Consider the following 23,122-nt stretch of genomic DNA (forward strand, 5'->3'; position numbering starts at 1 on the left):
CTCTTCTAAGGAAACCATAACCCAATGCTAGAGATCTGGTATGCATTGCCATTTTTCTTAAAGTTCTTTATACCAAAAGAACATTTTGGGATAACTGAACTGGACCCCTCCGAGAGGCTGGCTTATCTCCCCCTGTGCAGAGGACATGTGCAAATGCTCAGTCTGTTGAACCTCTGCCTCCACTTCAAATATCCCAGCCTGTCTTCAGAAGCTTCAATGGTGAATGGAAACAGTTTGAAATCATGCAGGTTCCTCTTCTTGGAACAAATTTAAAAGGTTGTTTTGGGCAAATATTTTTCCATCTCCTAAGTCCTCATGTGTACAGTCTCTGTAGGCTGAATACTCACTCTTGGTACTTCACAATTCTATTTAAAGCCATTCAACACAAGTGGAGGAATCTGCAAGTAGAGGGCAATACTACCTCCACATATAAGACTACCAGTCCTGTTTTTCTTAATGCTTAGTCAAAATAATAAGCCCATAAAGAGATCTAATGGGCAGAAGCTGACAGCAGAAATTTTGAAAAGGAAACCTGGAACACAAATTTAATGATGAAAGTGATTAATCATTTGAACAGCTTATCCAAGGATGTGGTAGATTATCTGTCAACTGAAGCCATTAAATCGATAAATTTTTCCAGCAGACGTGCTTTAATTCATCCATAAGATAACTTCTGGAAAGCAGTGCAGGAATTACTAGGTAAAGTTCTATCATCCCTGTCATGCAGAAAATCAAACTCAGCCAAAATGATCCCTCTTTAGATTTCAATTTTTCTGACTCTCAGACATCTTGCTGGGCTGTGGCACAGCAGGTAGCTAAAGGTGAACCCTGGCAGGACCAATATTATGCTTCCTAAAGAAATGGAGTCCCCCCTCAGCATTGTCCTTTGCATGGGATCAAACTATTAATCTGCAGTTTTGAAATCCTTCTCAGTACCACTGGGTCTGTAAATAGTGACAGCTGCAGAAAACCACCCAGGTCTGTTTTGACAAAAAACAAAATGTTGCACACAGACCTGGTCACAGCGATGCACAGATTCGTAACCTCCGGGCTGAATTATTGCAATCCTTCCTACCTGGGAAGGAAGCCGCACACACTGGTTTCCACCTGGCCCAAAGCAGCATGGCCCATCTGCTGGCAAGCCCAGTACACCGTGCACACATCCCTCTGCTGTCCTACCGCTGGGCTGAGGCCCCTTTGCCAAAACAACACCATCAGGAGAGAGTCCGCCCTAATTAATATCCCCAGAGAACCGGCCCTCTTTACCTGTGATTTACAAAGAAAGGGTTCAAAGGAGGAAATTATTCCACAAAGCCAGGAGCTCTGCCTGCTTCTAATGGACCCACAGGAAACAGTGAACCTATTGATTTGCTGGCTTGGCCTCACCCCTCTGCAGGCATCTGCAGGCATCTGCAGACATCTGCAGACATCTGGGCCCTGGAAGGGGTTTTGTGCATTCCAAGGCAATTCAGCCATCCGCTGAGAACTTCCTAAATTACTGCAACCTCCTCGTGCCCAGCTGCAAGCACCAGCAGGCCATCGACCGACATGCTGCTCCTCCTGAGTGTCCCGCTCCAGCGCGGGCACGTGCCTGGGCCAGAACACAGAGTGGGCTCTTCCACCCCTCAGTGCCTGCACCCAGTGGTTTTACCACCAGCTGGATCTGGGGTTTTAAGCTGCAGTCCAGAACCACACAACGTCAAACAGTTAGTTACTGATTCACCAGCACTGACTCCAAGCTGCAGGGCATGAAAACCTTTGTGAAAAGTGACATACTCTGTTTGCATGGTCATGACTTCATCCCCTTCCGTCTGCCCCAGTGGGCCGAAGAAAACAACAATGCGTATAAATTTAACTGTCTCTTGTATACCAAAAGGTTTTCTTCCTGCTGTATTAAACAAAGAGTTGTACTGTACATTAATCCTACTGGAAAAAGGGAATGACCACAGCTGCAAGTATGACTAATAACTGACCCAGACTGTTGCAGATGGCAAACAAATTGTCTCAGAAAAATCTGTGAAGTTAGCTCTTTTTCCAGGCAGCTACTGTATATATGAAAATACAATTCTAAGGAGAAAGAAAGAGGGATTTCTACTTACTGATACAAGAAATAAGATCATTAAATCTTTCCTTAGGAAAGACAGGATTTTCCAGCCCTCGGAAATAGAGCTTCAGTACTCCAGCAACTGAGTTAATGTCATGGTTACTTTGGTCATCTGCCAAAGGATTTTCACCTAAAAAAGTAAATAAAGCAAATAAAACACACATGCAGGAGAATTCTTGCATGCAACATTTTTATAAGTGAATGACATTTTGGGGCTTTTTTGCTTGTACTGTGTGGGAGGTGGCAATGCAAGCATTCAAGTAAGATAATAAACATTGATTTAGAAATCTCAGACTGTGATTAAACTGAAACAGCAGGCTGAATAAAGCTTTCTTTAAATTACATAACCTAGTGATCTCTTAGGTCCTGAAGTTGCAACAGAGTATTTCTGAACATGTTATGATTTGCAGTTAGTAAAATAAAAAAGTAAATGTTCTTAATTGAATAGGACTTCTCAGACTATTCTTTGGGACCTTACATGAAGCAAATGGAATAAAATAACTCTTCAAAAAACTGCAAATTTGTCTACATTCTAAAAAACAGTAACATTCAGAAATACGTGCAACAGTTTTGTGGTACAGTGTATGGAAACTGAAACCCTAAAGCCCATGACTGAACTATGTGTATTTTAAAGACTTAATCTTTATTTTGAAACACTTTGAAACGTATATATCTTCCAGAATCACACTACCTAGGAGAAGCAGTTAACAATAAAGCAGATTTAAAAGATGGAGAATAAGAGAATGTGGCTTCATTTAGCAAGTAAAAACAGCTGCCTCACACATCTTGTCAAGGACTAGATCAGGTTTAACAAGAAATATAACTAATCCCAAGGAGAAAAATATTGTGCATATTTTTTCATGCTATCAAGTCACAAGACTTATTGCTCCAAGGGTTTTCCCATTAGCAGATGATCTGCAAAAAGATCTGGAAATTAAAAGACAGGTTCTAAAATCCAAGAAAGAGAATATAAGACTGAAAAAAAAAATTGTAACTGGTATTGTTTTAACACAATTAGAAGATTGCTGGATCCTGGCTGCTCTGGCGGAGCAATCCTAGGCTTGGTGTTGCCAGCCATTCATGTTTAAAAAGCTATTTTCACTTTCCGGTATCTTTCCCATGATTCCTCCTCTGGGGCTGAAGTTTCCTTCAGGAATGAAAACAGTGGTTGAACATGGAAATTGCTCTTTTACAGCCTGTATGCACACTGATCATGATGTCGCCTTGGCAGACGGACTCGAAAGCCGAGCACTTATATTCCACAAGATCAAATAACAGCAGTCTCAAATTGCATTAAGAAGTCTCTTGAATCTAATTAAAAACATAATCTTTCCTTTGAGAAGATCTTCAAAGTAAAATATAGACAAAACTATTCCTTGAAGCTTACCATTAACAAAATAATAAAGTTTGCAGTTAATTCAAGAGTCGTATGTCTTGTCTATACAAAGAGTAAAACATAACCTCAAGCTCCTGAGACATTACAGGGAAAAAACATTTACATGTCATCATTATACTTTATCATTAAGCATATGATGGTGTAAAGTTTTAGGTACAGTACACAAAGTGCATGGCAAATTGCTTAAAAAGCCAAGAAAGTAATTAGAATTTAACAGATTTTTTAAGTGTCAGATATCAAGGTGTTTGAATATATGAAAATGCAATTACCTCTCTCAAATGAATTTTTAATATCATTGACTTCCACCTGGGAACCAGACACTCTAAAAATTCCTTGATGCTGAAGACCTGAGCAAAGATGGAGGAGAGTGATGAGAAATGAATCTATTTTTAAAAGACTATATTTTTAAAACAAAGCTGTAGCAGTAAATGCAAAAGATACACAAAATAGTCAGGGCATTAAACAAATGACATAACATGTTTCAGAGCTCACCATATAAATTGATAAATCTGATACAGCTTTCCACAATGAGAGGAATGACTTGTCCTGAATCCTGGAAAAACAAAAGCAGAAAGAGTGTACTGCAAACTTGAAAGAAGAAACCTCCCTACCCTAGACTGAATGTGAAAATTAGTTTTCTTGATCAATCCAAATGGACATACAGTGCTGACAAAAAAAACACACCAAAAAATCATTTCTAACAGATTTCTCCTCCCATTTTTGGGAGGGGGGAGGAAGATGTGAAGAAAAAGGATTAACATTCTTAATGAAAATCACTGAATCAGGAGATTTGTAGCCTTCATTCTCTGCCTCTACTATTGTATCTGCCTAACACTGTATGTGACATCTAAGCTCATGCATTCATTTTAGACTTTGAAAGCAAAATGAGTTAAAAGAGTGAATTTGCCCTTTTTAAGGTTTATTGTTAACAACAATAATTCATCATGAAGATGATCTTTCTGCATTCATCTAACTTACCTTTCTTCTCCTGGTGGAGAAAATCTTACATGCAAAGGGCCTAATTCTTGGAGACTGTTTTTTTTTTTTTTTTTTTGGTAAAAAGTGCTGACAAAACCCGGGTGACGATGCCTTTTCTGGGCCTGTGGGACTATCAAAAGGTTTTGCAGAAGAGCCAGCAAATGACACTGCATTGGGGAACAGGTGTCTCTCACCTGACCTGAGAGTGCTCCTATGTACTCTGCTGACTTGTGTGTCCTAAAACACAGCAGGTCACGGCTCGGCACGTTATTTCAGGCCGCGCTACCTAGCTGGTAACACCGGCGCTGAACTGCAGGCGCTTGAAGGCAAGTGTGTGCCTGCACGGCTGCCTCTGCTGCGGGGCAGCACGGTCCCGCGAGGAACCAGGAAGGGAGCTTCCCACTTCCACAGCCCCACTGACACATGGCACAGCTCCTGGTCTCCACCGTGACACAGCTGCGGCTGTACAGAGACCTCTTCAGCTGAACAGAGGTGTTTTAATAAAGGAAAAGAAATGCTTGCAGTGGTAGGGGAATGTGTTGACTATACACTGATTTTCAGTGAATGATTTGCCCTTTTTTTAAACCACTGATTTTCCAAAAGAACTGTCACAATCCTTTGGATGTGTGTTTGGCATTTTAGAAAATGGATGTTTTACCCAATGTGCATTAATGACTCTCAGACATCAAATATCTATTAAAGACACAAACCGTATGATTAAAAATTATTTAGAAAAGTTAGTGCTTATGCTGGAAAAATTACTTTTTCATAAATAATAGGCACCTTCAAAATTCTTGTCTTGGAAACTATAATTTTTCTTTCCAAAATGAATTTCAAACATGTAAGCACTCAGAGAATTGACTAATTTATTTGAAAGTTTAATATAAAACCAGGCTGTATTACAAAACTATGGATTTTAAAATCACCTTGTAACACAAAATATGCATTTTCTCTTATAAACTAGTCCTTCATTTTCATGCTGAATTACACTAATGAGAGGATTATGAATTAAGCCCAAGCAGAGGAGAAGCCAACAATTTTAAGTATGTTTGAAAAAACAACACACACTGAAGCAATGAAACAATGCACTTCCGGAGACAACCTAACCCCTGATTTTCTGTGTACTCCGTGTTGCTTTAGTGGGGCTTACGAAAGACTGTATCGGTAATTACATTATTTAAATTGTGGCTTGCTTGTCTGTCTTTTAAGTTTAAACCTAGCAAAAACCAGCTAGCCGAGAGTCAATAATGTCTGGACCAAAAATTTCCATTTGGATTGTGTCTTGATTCAGTAACAGTCGAATAAAAAACCCCACGGAATAGGACAATTGCTAAACCAGGAATAGTGTCATCTTCACATACACTGAACACTTTGAACGTCCAAAAAAAGTGAAATATTAGAACACATGCACAAGCATGCACCCACATCTCCTGTTAGTACACTGATTCACGCAAAGAGTGCAAAGTCTCTGAAAAGATAGTTTGCAGTAAGAAATTACCAAAAAGAAAATTGCTTTGATACTCATTTTCAGAGCAGCTGTTCAAAACTACGCACTACTTTATAGTTAAGTAATTCCCTTAAGTAATCAAAACCACCAGCTTTGGGTTTTGGATCTAATGGCAGGAACACAATTTGAAGTAACAATCTGTGTTGGTGAGATGTCAAGAACACAGATCCTGCCACTGCTGTGAATTTAATCTGATATGTGTAATTAGTGAATGATCATATCTTTTGATGCAAAAATGTAATGCAAAGCAATTTGGTGCAATACTGGATTTCACTAGCTGTCATCCTTTTGTGCCTGTCAAAATGACTCATCCCTTTAAGGAATGACATGATCTTTGGCCAGGGATGCTTCCTAGTGTTTTCTCACACTGGCTAATCTGTCATTAGGCTACCAACTTTTTTTTTTTTTTGAAAGACTAACTAGGTAGAACTCTCTCCACTCGCAAGTAAGCTCGCACCCCTGCTGCCATGGAGGACTCTTTTCAGTGAGAGGGAAAATGATGGGGTAGCATTTCTCCCCATTTCACTTGTGCTTTTCTAATCAAGGGCTTTTTGCTGTGGGAGTTTTGGTTTCTTTGCTTACTTTCATCTTTGAGCAGGAAATTGCTTATGATATTCATCTCTTGCACCATGATTTGCTGAATGTCTTTGCACCTCACAGCAACACCTGCATAATAATAGTTGTTTTCCACATAGTTTTTCTGAGGCTGGCTGTACTCTCCATTCAAAGACAGCTAAACTGGTACAGTGCCGCTGAAGACAGAAATTGGCTCTGCAAAATACTTGCTCCTAGCAATGTTGCACAGCAAGAAAAAAAATCCACATAACACGCAAACCCAGTTCACAGAGCTTATAGTTAGGATTTCAGTCACTTTATTTGTAAATGTATTGTTACATATTTTTTGAAGATTTTTTTCTCCTTTAACATAGGATTCTGATCACAGGAACACTAATTCACTGTAGTGAGCAAGTGCTTGTTAAAGAATAAGGAAATATCCATCATTTAAGACTTCAATCACTCCACAGTCATGCTCTGGTTCAGTTTTGCCTGCTGTACCCATACACTCATTTCTTAATGCAAACTTCACCTTTCAGCTTAATGAAAGAACTAATTTTGAGCCAGGCGTGAATGCAACCCAACAGCGAGGCAGAGATGGGTCTCTTTTCACCAAACTATACCTGATGTCTTGTGTGAGAGTTCCTTCGGCCCCGGCTAGAAGCATTATTAGAAATAAAAGTATGAGAAAGAAGAAGATAGTAAACACAGAAAAGATACAAGATCCAGAATAGTGGTGATCACAATTTCACACAATATAATAAATTCCTAAAGTCATAGGAAATCAAGAGCTGGATATCAAACCCACGGTAATACTGCTTCTTCACAGACTTTGAATACTGAATGTAACTAAAAAGGCAAGCAGGAAATTGTGCTAAGCTGTGGGATACACCGCTATTTCCTATCTTCTAAATGATGCAAAAGTCCCTAAATAAAACCAGGCTGCCAATACTATCCTTACTTGATTAACAAAATTGTAGCGAGTCTACAGGCCCTGCGAAACAAAACCTCGGCTTTCCCTTTGACTTCAGGAAGTATTATATTGATCAACTGGGAAAGAAAAGAGCCCCAGGACAGACTTAAACATAATGATCTGCCTCAGCTCACATGAGGCCTTGACCATTATAGTAAGAAGTGTTGAGATCAGCCGCTTCGGTGGCTGGTGCCAGTACCTTAATGAATGTTTCCAAATCACCATTAAACAACTTAGCACTATACTGTGATCGGGGTCTGGGCTTCCTGTGTTTCTGGGGCTTAGGGGGAAGATTTGGAGGCCTAAGGGAAGGGAATATCATTACTGAACAAGGTAGAATTAAGTCACACAATAAAATGAAACATTTGTAAGCTCATGGCAAAATAACAGCATTGTAAAGGGAGAAATAAACACAGTACTTAACAAGCTAAGACATTCCATCAAATTCAAGTGTAACATAATGGTTAGAGAACTCCCCCATTAAAAATACATTACTTGTGGATAAATACTGACATTCTTGATGAATCCCTGGTACGTCATTTTATCATATACATTTTTTCCAAACACTGCACAACTGGAAAGGCCTTTTGTTGTTGTTGTCATGCATGAAATGTGCAGCACCCCCTGAAGTCCCCGCTGCCAGCCGCGGCAGAGCACAGGGCGTTCTGAGCAACTCTATAATCAAGCAGAGAAGTTGCTTCATGCTGGAGAAGCTTCAAATGCAAAGTAAAGCTGCTCAGCACACTCCTCAGATGCTTCCAAAACAAACTGTCTGCATTTTCAGCTAGAGCCAGTAAGGTTAAACAGCTTTAGCCTTTCACATCCAACCATCAACATCTTTACACAAGAAAATAAACACTTTGCAAATTAGCTAAAGGAATTAAAAGAATATCAACTTAAAAACAAACAAACAAAAGCAGCATAACCCCAAAAAAGAAAAAAAAAACACACAAAACTTTGGTCTGCAAAACGTTTACCTAGTATGTTACATGTTACACACGTGATGACTAGATTGAAAGAGATTACAGAAAATAAGTACTCTTCTCTAGGTCACAATTTATTTTGTGAATAGTATGGCACTCTGCATGCCAATAGTTTCCCTAATTCCCCTGCATCAGCAGTCCAATGTTTCTAGAGCTCTTTCAGGAATTAGCAGAAAATTCAGTGTTTTAGTGGGATGGGTAAGGAACAATACTTTTAAAACATAATAGTGGTGGGACTCTGGCCTGTTGCTATACTATCTACTGTTTTTAACACATCTTTAAAGAAATCCTCTTCCCTTCTGTATTTTAACTTTGGCTTTGAAGAACATTTCCATTTGCATGTCTCACAAACTGGAGACTCAGCTGAACCTTGGGGCAATAGGCAGACTGCAGCAGGAGTGGGGGAACCAGTGCTGAGGAAGAGACAGGCAGGCCCTGCTCCTTCAGAGCTTATTCCCAGAGCTTAAGTGACCAGCTGTGAGAAGACAGACATTAAGATGGCTTCAAGCTGTTCCCTCACTTCACTAGTGTAAAACGTTGCCTGGGTAAATCATCTTCTTTCAACTGCTTGCAGAACAGGGAATTTAGGATGCTGTGAACTTGATGAGTCACCTGCTTTGGGGTCAAGAAAGAACTTCTTCTCATTAGGGATAGGCTTGGTGACCTCCATAGATTCCTGGTAGCATCTAGTGGCAGAGCTAAGGTTACAGGCCCATCTCTTATAATTAATATCGGCAATATGGAAGAATGTTCTGATTTGTCACCACTTTTCAGCTGGAGTTGTGTAAGGAAAGAAGGTGAAGAAGTCCAGTGGACAGAGCTAAAATGGATCACGGACCTAAGGGAGGAAGGGAGCTCTGAAGTCTTTGTAGAAATGTCCCCAGGGATATGGGGGCCAGGCAGAAGAGACAGTATGAAACCAAGTGATCTAGCGAATGCAGAGCCAGGCCTGGATCCAAACTTCTTAGCTGTGAGGGCAACATTATTATTTTTTTAACTCAAAGTTGATGGACAGGGGAAATGCCAATTCTGTCAGGGAAGTCAAAAGGAGAAAGGGAAAGCACTGAACTGGGATGGGTTGTATGGAAAGGGAAGGGAAGAGTGAGCCCAGGACAGTGGGGCTGGATGCTCCTGCTGACTGTAGGATGGGAGGGGTGGTGACCGTAGCTGTGATACCTGCAAGTGGCAACTGCATATCCTAATGGTGGCCTTTGTCCCGCACACTCTGATACTTCTGGGGGCTGGTCGCAGTGAGCTTGTCTGCATTTATGTTTGGAGGCAGTCTCGCAGGTACAAAACCTAAAAAGTATGTACTGCACAAAGCAGGATGATGTAACACTCTCTCCCTGCTATTCTCTGAATATACAGATCTATTTAAATGCCAAATATGTGGACACTAGTGGAGGCAGATACTGCTATTCAGTGTTAACTTACTGAAGATGCAGCCTATCCCCTGAATTCATCTCCATACCAGGTTCTACTGAACTGTGTGTCCTGACCAAACACATTACAAACCATGAGAGCCAAGATATTTCTAGCAACTGAACAAGATTTCTTTTCTAGCACCAAAAAGCCCCCTGAAACTTCCAAATCTGATGTGTTCCCCAATTCACAGGCTGTTTCAAGGATCTCTCTGTGAGTGCCACCTTGACACCAGCCCAAGCAGCTCACAGGAAGGAGGAAGATGAACAGGCTAGTTCTTTATCTATCAGTATGCAGGAACAGAAAATGGTGAATACATACAGTGCCTACAAAAATGTATATAATAATAATATTAATAATAATAATTTTGATGTTTAGTATTTTTAATATACCCATAAGAACTTGTTCTAAAATTTTTAATTCCTCAAATTTTATTACATTTGTAGCTCTCTAAAGCAAGTCAAATAAAAAGGCCTTACCTTGTTGTCATGTATTCAGCTCTGTGACCTAAAAAGAGTTCAATGAACAGGAAACAATCATGTGTAGAATTTGGAACTGGATATATTTTTTAGTATCTAAATTATGCTTGACAGTTTACATTTAACCCTAGTTTTCAGGCTACCAGCAAAGATATAAAATTATACAACAAACAGGGCAGTGCAATTATCTACCACCTCCACAGTTGCATTTAAAATACAAACAGAACCCGCGCATAAAGCAACTTCTCAGAAGCCTGCTCATAGATTAAAGACCCACTTGATACTGTAAATAATTTGAAGCACAGCTCCAAACAACCTCCATTGTTTATGCTCATGTATTTTAATGGCTAAATCAGTTTGGAAATAGAGCTGTGCCAAGATAAGATTGTGCCTTGTGCCTAAACCTGTTCAATGCCCAAAACAGAGAGCTCTGAACGCCAATGGCTTGCTAGAGAAAGACTCCTTCCTCTCTTTTGTCTGTGTATCACATGAAAAAAATACAATGCTATCATTTGGAAGCTATGCAACACAGAGATAGGAAGAGTGACAACTGCAGAGAGTTGTAGAGAAGCAAATACTGTATTCCAAAAAGGTTCCTGGATAACCTTTGCAGACCAGTATGTCAGGCATGTGCACTGTGTGAACTCATAATAACGAAAAGCAAAATAATGAAACAGCAGGAAGGTCATGATATGACAAGTTCCAACCAGTCTAGTTTCCCCAAAGGGAAATCATGCTCTATTAATGTATTAGAATTCTTTGAACTTGTCAGTAAAACAGTGGATAAAGGAGAATCACTTGGATTAATTTATTTAGATTTTCAAAGACTCCTGACAAATTTCTTCACAAGAGGCTACTAAAGTAACTTAACAGCCATGGATTGAGTGGCAAAGTATTGTCATTGATCAAAAATTAGTGAAGAAAGGGAAACTGAGTGGAATTAATCAGTCAGTTTTCATCATGACAAAAAGATAGCAGTCATTCACTCAAGCCTCCTCATTATGACCTGCTATATAATGCATTTATTAATGTCTTAGAGAGATCACAGCAGCTAGGGAGGCAGAAAATTGTGCAGAAGACTAAAATACATTTGTATCAAGTACTGACAAAACTGTGAAGCACTTCACAGGAGTTTAATCAAGTTAGGGAACAAGACACAAAATGGCAAATGAAATTCAGTATTGACAAGTTCAAATAATAAATATTGGGGAAGAATTAAACACTTAGGCAGCTAACAGAACTACAGATAACAATATTGATTCAGAAAATCACTCTGAGCATCACTTGGGCTAGGTCTGAGTAGACCACTGCTCTATTTGAAAGTGATGCCAAAAAAGCTTATCAGACATCAGACTGCAAAAAAAACCCCAAAAATCAAAGTGGTATGCAAAACATAACATTGTTATGTGGCAATATCCAGTTGCACCTGAAATACTGCACAGTACAGAATACCCTGATCTGAAAATATATCTTGCAGTACCAGAAGGATGCAGATCTGAAGATGGTGACACAAAGAACAAGCTCTGGGAAAAATTTCTGGCATTAATAAGACATGTAAAGACTGCAGACATTTATTTTAGAGAGGTGAAAAAGAGGGGACAAAAGAAGAGTATGTTAAATAATCTAAGACATGGAAAGGAGAAGTCAGCAACTTCCTTCTCCCTACTCGTAAAACCAAGGGAAATTCAAAGACATTAAGAATCTCAATAACAAATGTTAGTAAAACATAGAAAAGATGTTAAGAATTCCAAGTTTGGGGGTTTTGAATACATCTCTGTTGCTTAAGAGAGTAGGGCAAAATATATCTGGGAAACCAGCAATTTATAACTTCCTATTAGCTTTCTTGCATTTCTCCTTGCCTTGTTCAACAGATGAGCTTTGGATTTGAATTAATATGGCAATCAATGTGTTTCCTATGTTTAGCATCACTATCATTTGAGTATTTCTCATCTAGTTTTCCAAGTCTGCAGATGCAGACTCAGCATAGAGCACTTAGTCTATCTGCTCTGTCCATAAACAGAAACGGATTGCAGAAGGTAGGTGGTCAACTGGAACAGGATCCAAATGTTGCCCATGTTTTGGACATCACACTGGAATCTGGATCTATTCCACCTACCTCCTTACACTGGACTTGTTTGAGATCTACCACTCAAATTGCACCCGTGGATTTTTTGAGAACTATCCTGACTGCAAAGTTTCCAACATATCTCATTACTGCATTTCACAAATGTCTCCTGTTCACTGGCCTCTGCTTGCTAATGCTATCTTCTGGAAGATGACTCTGTCCACATTTTCTTACCCCTTCCCTGGTGCTTCTGAGAACCTAAATCTGACCACTTTTTTCAACAATCCATAGGCAACTTCTGAACAGGGAGGCTGGCTCAACCCATCCTGCTCATTTCGCTATGATCACCAACTGCAGTACAACCCACTTTCTGCTGTTAGTCATAGGTTAGGGTCTCACTCATATTTAAGTCATGAAGAATGACTGTTTAACTCTTGACCTCGCACCCCGCAGCTTGAGTTTACATCATCCTGTCAGGGATCTGCACAGCTAGAAGAAAGAGATGATGAGATAAAAGCAAGAGAGGGTGCCAAAGAAAAACTCACAGTTCAGACAACCCCTTCCTTCCCTTTCTCTTCTCTCCACTCTCCCCCACGTTATTTAATACAACACCCTGTGTTATTTGATGCATTGCTGTCTTGCTGACATGAAAGGTTCCAGAAAAGGCAGTTTGTGTGGAGCAGGTGTTAAGATCATTTCCTATAAATTCATTTCTATACCAGCTACAGCAATAATGTTCTTAATTCCACTGTAATTGTACTCTTTCAGCCATCTCCATTCAAGGCATGCACAGAATCCAGGTCTTCCTTCCTAGGCATGCACATTGTAATGCAAGACATGCCTTCTCAATAAAACGAGGTATTTGAACTTTTTAACCTGCAAGAATGATGGCTTTTGCTTCAAATCTCCACTCCGAAAGTGCATATATACATTTGGGGTACTATTTCTATGTGCCATGGTGTGACGACACAACAACGATGTGCAAAAACACAGGGCAAAATAGATTAACTGCTTGGGGTTACAGCTGGTGGGTCAAAGGGAACTCTTCAAACAGAAGGGTCCAAGCATGCCCAAGCATGGCAGAATAACCCAGAGTCTGATGGCAATTTATCACTTTGGTCATCCTGCTGAGAAGTTTTTCTTTGGTTTTCCTTTGATACAGTTTTTCCTTTGTTGCTTTCCAAAATGCATTAGGCAAAGGATTCTGTTGCCTTTTTTCTTTTTCCCTTCAGTCAATGAAAATGTATTTTACTGGGCTTCCAAATAAAAAACATTTACTTTATTTTTTGAAATATGTTTTCTGTAAATATTTGGAGGAAAAATTTCCTCAGTTTTGACTAACATAAGCTGCATGTTGTTTTGCAAGAATAAACTGCTCAACACACACATTTAAAACAAAATCCTATTATATGAAAACTTCCACCAAAAAAGAGATAATACAGTTAGTTGTTTAAAAGCAGTTATCATCTTCTAGGGTCCAGCCCTTCAAGAAAACACTATTTATTTCTCACCCCCAACTTCAGTCACTCTCTGGACTAGGGCTTTGGGGTCATAGTCACAGAAATGTTAATGGCTCTTTAGGCACCTCCACAACTGGATTTGTGGAACTGTGCTTTTGTATTAAAAGAAAGAAGAGATTTGATTAACAACAGATTTTTTAGCAGTAAAAGCAGAAAAAAAGGTTCTCTGCTATTGCTCTGCAGAGAACAAGTTTGCTTTCTTGAGCCTGAACTTTGAATTATAATTTTTAACCTTCAGGAGAGGATTTTTACTCTGCTGTGTAATTCACTTCCTCTCAAGTATATAACATGCTGTGTGGCTAGTCCTCAAGGCAAGAAGTATGATTCTACTTTTTCCGTGGGCCCATGAGGAAGTGCCTGTGGGGAAGGCTGGTAAGAGATGGGCTGGAACTGTACATAGGGGCTGATTCATTACTGTCCTAATTCAGCTTTAGTTCATTTGATCATGGACATCTGCTGAGTCAGTTTATATTTTAAAATGCATTATTAAAAATTGTGGACAGCATCCAGGACAATGGATACTGTTATTGTAATTTATAAAAAACCAGACAATTTAATATGAAATAGTGATAATTAACAGGTATAGAATTATTCATTGTTTTTACATATTCTAGTTCACAATGAGCAAATACTTTGCAGAATCCCACCACTAGCTAAGTTAATGAGTGTCTCCCTACTGACATTAGTGAGGTTAGGATTTCACCTATTACCTTTCATAAATGCTCCACTGAGGATTTAGGCTGCAAGAATGACATTCAAATCTGCATGTCAGGAAAGCTGCACTAGCAGATTCATTATAGGAGATTGGTCCTGGATAATTTTCCATGTTAAAAAAAAAATCACTTTCCCCCACCTCTTAAAAGAGACCCGAATACAACAGAAATCATTGGGAAGAACAATGCATTTGGCACAGCTCTGAAATCAACCTACACAGACTGTGTCAGCTCTCATTTCAGAACTGAGATTTTTCATTCAACAGCTCCATTTCCAAATAAAGTCAGTTGTCTAAATGTTTGCACAATGGAAAAGAATATCTGTGGAGGAAATAAAACCAACTTATAGCACGTAGTCTTACCACTGCACCAAAACTATGATGGGTAAAAAAATCAGGCCTGTGCTTACTGGACAATTAAGCTTTAAGTTTTGTAATTTTCTCCTGCATACCTTTGTAATATTTCAGTGTGGTCACTGTATGACCTCAAATCACTTTTCAGTTTATTGTGGGATATTTACCTTCTCCGAGTGTCCTCTGCAGCAAGTCATGCTTTGCTTGAAGCTTTGTGATGAGATTACTGCCTTCCAGATATTCTCTGAATTTCTGTAGAGATGAAGACCAATCTATTATTATGTATGTGACCTAAATTCCAGGAACTTCTGCATAACATTCACTTCAGGTGTTTGGTCTGTGTCACATGAACGAGGAAGCAACCAACATACCATGAAATAGAACTGCTCAGTTTCCTGCTGGTTAGCTCTTCTTTTTGCAATGCTGGGCTTACTCAGGTATGTCTCTGAGACTGTTGACTTCACAGACTCGGTCGAGCGACTGTGCTGGAAACATTCTGACACATCGTAGTCTTCAATGGTGACCATGTCTTGTATTGTTTGCAAGGTAGCCTCTGTTGTTTTTTTAACCTGGTGTTAAAAAGCACAGTTTACCAAATGGGAAGATAAATAAATACTAGAACAGCTTAGAATGGAAGCTCACTACTCAGATGAATCCTCTGGCACACTCTCCTAAAACCAACTGTGATATTCTAATGTGAAAAATGAGGTGCACTGGAACAGACATATATTTATATATTTATATATATGTATATATAACTGAAGAATGACATCAGTAGATATTATGTTTAGTTCTCTGCCTTACCGTGGTACAACCCACAAACATGGATGTACTCTCGTGTTGTCAGTATAGCAGTCTCAGGCATTTGTTTCTTGAAATTAGAATCAAAGAGAAATGTGACATGATTTGATTACGGTCCCTGACTTGGGGCAACGGGTAACAGAGATACTGCTCTGAATGGTCAAATCTCCAGATGAGAGTGGCTGAACAGAAGTACACCTGAGGATGTGGCTGGCAGAGCAGCATGTTCTTCCATGGGAAAAATCCATGACAGGGTGCTGTGGAGGGCTGGGGTGCAGTGCGCAGTGGTGTTTAGACAGCGGAAGTGCAGCTGGAGGAGAGGGTTGGAGAAAGAGCAATTTACATCCCTTCCTGTGAGTTAGGGAGCATGGTCACTCACAGTGGAAACCAGGGCATGGAGGCAGCGGAACAGGGAATGCAGCCTCTCCACAGTGCAGTAAAAGTAACTGGCAAGATCCACAAGGATGTGATTTATCTCCAAGTTCTGCTGGAAGAGTCTCTAGTAGAGAGACTCACAGAATCATACACGCTTTTCCTACACGTGCCTCCAGCACAGAAAGGCATCCTTCTCATACCTGCCAGCATTTCTCCCCCATGCCCTTGCACTTATCTGTCAAAAAACTCTTTCTCCTTCCTTTTGCCTTTGTCACCTTCTATCTCTGAGCTATTTTCTGAATTTAGGTAGTTTTTTAAAGACTAGTGTACACGACCCATGGACATTAGCATTTTGAGCTGGGCATTCATGATATAAAACAGAATGAGAAAAATTCTAATCCCCCAAATTTATCAAAAAAGTACAAAAAAAATTGAAATAACCCCTATATATTTAACATAGGAACAGATTCTCATTTAAATGGAGGGCCTTTTACACTACCTTAAATTGGATAAAAGTGCAGTTTATACCCACTATCCAGCCTGTCTTTGCTGCCAGAATAGAGGATAGAGAACAGCATTGCTTTTCTGTTCTTTACAAAGAAAAAAAGCACTTTATTTTACTAGGTGAGCTATTCCCATGACAGGCATTCACTACTACTGTTTATAAATAGCTCTAGCTGAGAGCATAACAGATTTTGACTCAGCTACCACAAAAGATGGTCCAAATTCCTTTGCCCTTCAGAAGCAGCAATTTGGGGACAGAGTAGAGGGTAGGCACAGAAGACAACAACTCTGTGCTCAGTGGATTTTTGCTGCAAAACTTTAAAATATATGCTCTAACAAGTATTCACTGTAATTTCTGCCAAGTACATCATTCTGTATGGTGACCACATGGACAGGTAAATGATGAAGCTTCCAAATGTCTATATGCAGACGAGGATCTATCTTCCCTTAAAAGGGGACTAGGGAAATTCAGTGCTTTGGATAAGCGAAATACTCGTACACATAGCTGTATCTGTGGACAGCTGGGTACGTCAGGATTCTTGTTAGAGTTTTATGTACATCATGAAAGAACCAACTGAACAACAAGTAAGACTTCCAGAAACTTAGACCTTGGTGACACTTTATGTCACTTGCCAAATGCTGCTGCTTTTAGCATCTCAGGAACAGCCTCCTCATTCAACACATTTGATCATTTTGTAGCAGGCAGGAGGAGGAGTAGTTTTATCCTGCTACATGTACATATACCTTCTAAGAAAGAGCTGAACACAGGAAAAAAGGTAGTTGCAGAATCTATGGCTTTTCCTATTTATCAGGTCCACAAAGGTGGCTGCAACAGGAGTTTCTACATAGTGACCTTCACGGTTAAGTTCTAAACTAGGATAAATGGGTTTCAACAAATATATTTTGCTGATGAACATATGATTGTAGGAAAAAATCATTCTGCTTTGACTCTTCTCTGTTCAATGGTTTCCTAAAAATGGACTGAGCAGCTGTCAGGAAAATACAGTAATTTCAACAATCCCAAAGAGAACTAACGCTTGATTGTATGCAACCAAACCTTATTTGGTTTTAAAAAGAATGCATTGTCTAGAACACAAGAGTTTCCTTTAGAATCCAACTTATTATATGATACATGTGGGTTAAATGAATACAAGCGTTAGCTAAAAAAGATGCAGCATTTTTCTCTGAGCTGAAAGATATTTATACAACCAGTTTATTTTCCCAGAATTGAATTGATAAATAGACGTTTGAACAAACAGAATAAAATAATTTTGCAGACAGCAGTATAAAAGCACACAAATAAACATATGTTTTAATCAGTTGAAACTGAATTATCTCAAACCTTTCCTGAAAGAACAAAGGCTATGTGAAACCAACATATGTTGGTGTTTTGTTCTGGTCTGTTACTATACATGACTTGGGCAAACACAGCCACACTTACTGCATGCCAAATCCTGCACTAATTTACATTCCCTGAAATGTCTCCAACTAGCAGGAAAGGCAAAGTTGTATAAAGAGACTTGCTTTTATGCTTCCAACTTAGCATATTTGCCAGTATTTGATTTTTAAAATTAAATTAAAATTAAAATAAATTAAAAATAATTAAAAAGCCATTTTACTGTCATTTATATGCTTCTGACAAGGCAGAAAACACTGCACCTCCCTGAAAATGGTGTCCAGTGCGTAGCTGAAGCAGACACAGATCTTACCTCCTCATTTTCGATTTTGAGCGTGGCCAATCGTGACTGCAGCTGCTGATACCTAAGCATAAGCTCTGCTTGCACAGGTTGCTGGGCAGTGACCTGACAAACCTAACAAAGAATCAAAAAGGGCTGTAAGATGCAAAGAAAAAAAAAATCCAGAGTCTTGGGTTGCTCTTCTTAAAACTAGGTGAATTCCTACCAAAGCTGTTAAAACATAACAAAGCAGACAATGAAATCTGCCTATCTAAATTTAAAGTTCTTATGTGTTACACAGTCGGGAACTACATACCACATCCTACAACTAGAGCACAGCATTGCTGTATGGCTGCTTTGTGTTGCTTCTCTAACACACATAAATGAAAACCCTAGAGTAACCTTTGATAAAGATATACACAGGTGATTCTGTATTCTGCTTTGCTACTGTCCTTTGGCAGAACAGGGCACAGCTGGGGAACCTTGTACTCTTGACATCTCCAGATGATAACATGGGGGAGGAAGAAGGGGAGAAGGCTGCATTTCAGGGAGCACAATTTGGAGCAGCTCTGCAGCTGCTCTTCAGTCACTCCCACAAGCTCTGCTGTGGGTGAGGCAGGTAGTGAAGATATCAAGTCAGTACTTACACTGGCACTGGGCTGAGCACAGGTTGGCCAGCAAATCTGCAGCAATGTCCTTATGGGGCAATACAGTATAGAGTAAAACATAACTGTTTTTACTTGAGAACTCTCAAGCAGCTCAGAATAGAGTGCTGCTGCCAGTTTTGCAAAAGCTTGTTGCTGATCCACTTGCTTTTCGGTAGCAATAAGAGCTTTCACCAAACTCTTTGTAAAAGGGGATAAAATCTATATCTTGCTGAAAATAAATCAAAATTCAGGCCAAGGAAAGCTTTCTTGTATATAGAAACAGAAACAGTCACCGCAGGGTTTCCTGTATTTGTCACTAACTACAGACCTCATCACCCATATGAGACTGGAACTCAAATTTCATTGGTGGACAAAAGGCAGTGGGGTACATTTCCATGAATCTCTGCTTGTCACTTCGTGGCTCCAAGCTGTCAACTGCATTTTCAATGATGTCTAGGCCCTCATGCCTGGAGGTTTCAAGGTTATACTCTGCAGAAAGATATGTTCTGAGGGCTCTGTTCAGACTCGCATGGTATCCAAGATCACAACACTAATAACACAACAAAAGAAGAAGAAAATAAATTAAAAAGCAGGAACTCCATACTAATATCCCAAACCACAAGTTATCATTATAATTTTCTGTCCACAATTTTTTTAATCTTTGTAAATAAAAATACAATATTGGGATCAAAACATAAGTATTTAGTATCCTCATGCTACTGACAGAAAAAGGGAAGCAAAGATCCAAGGGCAGGGTTAGAAGACAGGTCAGGCATACAAGTATGGAAATATGTGTGCATTTGTTTGTCAGATACAGACGTGCAGTTACTACATTTACACAAGAAGGTCTGGGGCTCCACCGAGAAGTGAGTTTTTCAGTGTTATTGTCATAGGTAAGCCTCAGATCATGTATTTAAACCCAGTCTGATAGACCGCTACCATCTAAGTCAACGGTAGCACCAAACTGAAAATGAAGGCGTTCCTATCTGTGCTTAAACAGAAACCAAAAAAAAGACCATACTTCTCTCTCATATTAGTGACCCATATAAGATGCTTTTTGATTTAATGAGAGTGGCTTAACATCCTTCCCCAATAGTACAATGTATTTACTGTAAACACCTTATTCTCCATGTTCTGACAGAGCCAGCAATGTACATCATGTTACTAAATGTAGAAAGTCATAATTTATATATTTTTTCTAGGGGTGAGTATAACACTGGAATGTATGTGAAATCTAATTGAAATCTAATTGACAAAATGTAAAGTTGAGCTTGTTCTTGAATTTTAAACATCCTCAGCTTGCATTATTCATGATCTGTTAATATTTTAGAGGAACAGCTGAATATATTTTCAAAATGTCACAGCAGTAGTGTATCCAGTGATTGTTTTCTTAATTTCCCCCCACATTATGCAGTGAACAATATCCTCAGGGTCTGCTCAGTGAGCTTCCAGATAATGGCAGGAGGACTGCAAACCTCTCTCTCACCCCAACACTGGCACACTGGTCTGCTAACAGTTGCACACAAAGCACTTTTTTTTTAAACAGTGCTTTTAGGTTTGACTCAGCCCAGAGTCACAATGACCAAACATCTATGGGGAGAAGAGTTTGCAGTGGACCAAAATATCCCAAACATCCCACCTCGCAGGCTGTCTGCAGGAAATCACTGCAGTCTTAGGAGAGATTTGCCCCTGTCAGAGCAGGATGATGCCTGGCCAGGGCAGTCAGGGAACGCGCTGCTCCGGGGCAGCCCTCAGCCCCCCTCCATCCTTCCTCGGTGCCCATCTGCAGTTTAAAATCACTCTTCCTACAGAACGCATAAGCGACGTGATGCAAGAGGGTAAAGAAGCAATTTGAATTCAGCCCACTGTATACTAGATTTAGATGCACACCTTCCTCACAGCTATTACAATCCCTTACGACTCATGTGATCACATTCCTTCTCCTTTCCTCTTACCTATTAAAAAAAAAAAAAGAGAGAGACAGAGAGGAGAGAGTTTTCAACCTATTTACCGAATCTAAACCTGTGTGTATAAGAGAAACAAAACACTCACACCTTGCCTTACATTTAATACACTAATCACTAGTGATCAAACTGCCCTTTGGAATCCAACAACAGAGGGCTGTCTTATTCACAATACTGACAGCAAAACTATTTTGATCAGCAGCATCTTTCAGCCTTGGAGAGTACTGCAGGTCATTACTACTGATGGGAATGGCCACCCAAAGAACAGTTCTTGAACCATTTAAAGTCTACCAGAGAAGAAAAAAGAAAAAAAAAAAAGATGTCATATCAAACACACACAGCTTACCCTCTCTCTTTTGCATTTATACAATGGAAATTTGTGTTACATTTACCAAACCAACCACTCAACCTTTATACTTAAGCACATTTATATTTCAAAGATCTGCAGCCTAAAAAATATAATTGTTTGCACATGTTTCTAAAAGGAAAAATCTCTTGATGATTTTCTCTTGTTCCGTGTCAAATCAGATCTCACATTTAATTCACTATCTTGGATGAAACAGACAGACTAGAAATGATGATAAGAAAGTGGATCAGGACAGCTGTTTTATTTCATGTGCATTAGCTTCAGAAAGACCTCACAGAAGATTAAACTTAGAGGAAATAAGAAATAGAGGGCAATGCTTGGTTTGGAGTGGCCAACTATTCATGTGTTAAAAACTACAGGCATCTAGAGCCTGAATTTTGGATCAGAGAACTAACAGAAGCCCATTGATTTCAGTTACGGGTTCTGATGCAGCTTTTTGGCAAGCTGGAATATAAGGTTGCTGCCTTTATGCTCTAACAGTATCAAGAACTTCATTGTTTAACCCTTAATCTACTCAGTGGCTATCACCTGCTCATGAATGAAAGCCATGGTCAACATTTGTAGGTGATGACAGATGTGCAGGATAACTAACACTGCTTCTCAGCCAAGCACAAGGGTTCTTCAAGGAAAGTAGAATATTTTGCCAGACTAAGGCATTTCTTAGCAATCCTAATGCCAGCAAAGGAAACAGGAACTAAATCCAGAACCCTGAACAAACGCCTTGTCCACAATGGCTCTTTGGATGGAATTTAAAATGCCTGAATTTGGATTTTTGCTTCAAAAATATAGGTAAAAATAAAATCTGTATAAGTAATGCTGTATTTTAAAAGCAAAAGATAAAAACTCCTAACCATATCATAACTCTTGCTTCTGCAAGACTATAGTTCTCTTTCTCCAAAATTTGCAGACATAAATATTCTTAACCTGGGAATGGCTCTGTTACAATATCAACTCGTGGCTACTCAGTGAGGAGAAGGGCCCTGCTTTAATCTGTGATGGATAGGAGGAGATGGATAGAGAATGGAGACATCACTTAGGACATTTGATCATTTTATGACCAAAAACATGCGGTATGGCCACTGAACTGCTGTCCCCACAACATGCTGTCTGAGTTGGCGTGGAATACAAAAAAAAATTTCCAGCATCTCAAGTGTCACAAAAAAGGACACATGCATGCACACAGACACACACACATATGTATGCATGCATGCATGCACGATTTTCAGGGAAACTTTGCAGATCCAGAAGATTTGTAAAGCTCAAATGAGAAACCACACCCTTAGCCAAAATAAATATGAATCTTTGAGGTTCACTCATCAGCACATTTTGGCTACAGCTTGGATGTCTAATGAAATCTGCTATCAGTCTATGGGCTGGGGAGATGAGATGTCAGGTGGCACAATAAGACATGCAAGATGAAAAATGAGAGAAGGAAGTCATAGCCTATGAGTTTTATCGCATTTCAAGCTTCATAAAGACTTTTGGTTGGGCAAAGTAGAGGGAGATGAGTGATGCATTTGGGACATGTGTGAAAAATTAATTTTGTAATTTGCATTTTATTCTTATTTGGAATTAAATCTGAAGCAGTCTCAAGAGCATTTACTGTCTTTATTGCACCTCAGAGTATATTTAGGCTTGAACAAAATAAACTGCAGTGCTTAGCACAGAGCTGCAACGAAACAGCCAAGATGCTCTTCTCTTTTCTTCATTTCATGAATAATAATAAAATTCTAATACCAG

The 23,122-nt window shown here is 39.4% G+C and overlaps 1 protein-coding gene across 3 annotated transcripts in view; it reads right to left on the reverse strand.

The window, feature by feature from the left end:
* The window catches only part of SRGAP1 (SLIT-ROBO Rho GTPase activating protein 1), a 149,524-nt gene that overhangs the window by 26,709 nt on the left and 99,693 nt on the right, over window positions 1–23,122 (reverse strand). For 2 of the 3 annotated variants that reach the window (XM_067314151.1, XM_067314145.1), the window contains exons 7-15: window positions 19,380–19,601; window positions 18,438–18,539; window positions 15,420–15,617; window positions 15,216–15,300; window positions 10,398–10,425; window positions 7,713–7,815; window positions 3,993–4,053; window positions 3,770–3,847; window positions 2,100–2,234 (exon numbers count right to left, since the gene is read on the reverse strand). In XM_067314151.1, coding sequence (XP_067170252.1) covers window positions 2,100–2,234; window positions 3,770–3,847; window positions 3,993–4,053; window positions 7,713–7,815; window positions 10,398–10,425; window positions 15,216–15,300; window positions 15,420–15,617; window positions 18,438–18,539; window positions 19,380–19,601 — 1,012 coding nt within the window. Of the gene's footprint in view, window positions 1–2,099; window positions 2,235–3,769; window positions 3,848–3,992; window positions 4,054–7,163; window positions 7,198–7,712; window positions 7,816–10,397; window positions 10,426–15,215; window positions 15,301–15,419; window positions 15,618–18,437; window positions 18,540–19,379; window positions 19,602–23,122 lie in introns of all 3 variants that reach the window. The other variant, XM_067314158.1, reaches the window with a different exon arrangement.

This window comes from Apteryx mantelli, chromosome 1 (genome assembly GCF_036417845.1).
Source record: "Apteryx mantelli isolate bAptMan1 chromosome 1, bAptMan1.hap1, whole genome shotgun sequence".
NCBI lineage: Eukaryota > Metazoa > Chordata > Aves > Apterygiformes > Apterygidae > Apteryx > Apteryx mantelli.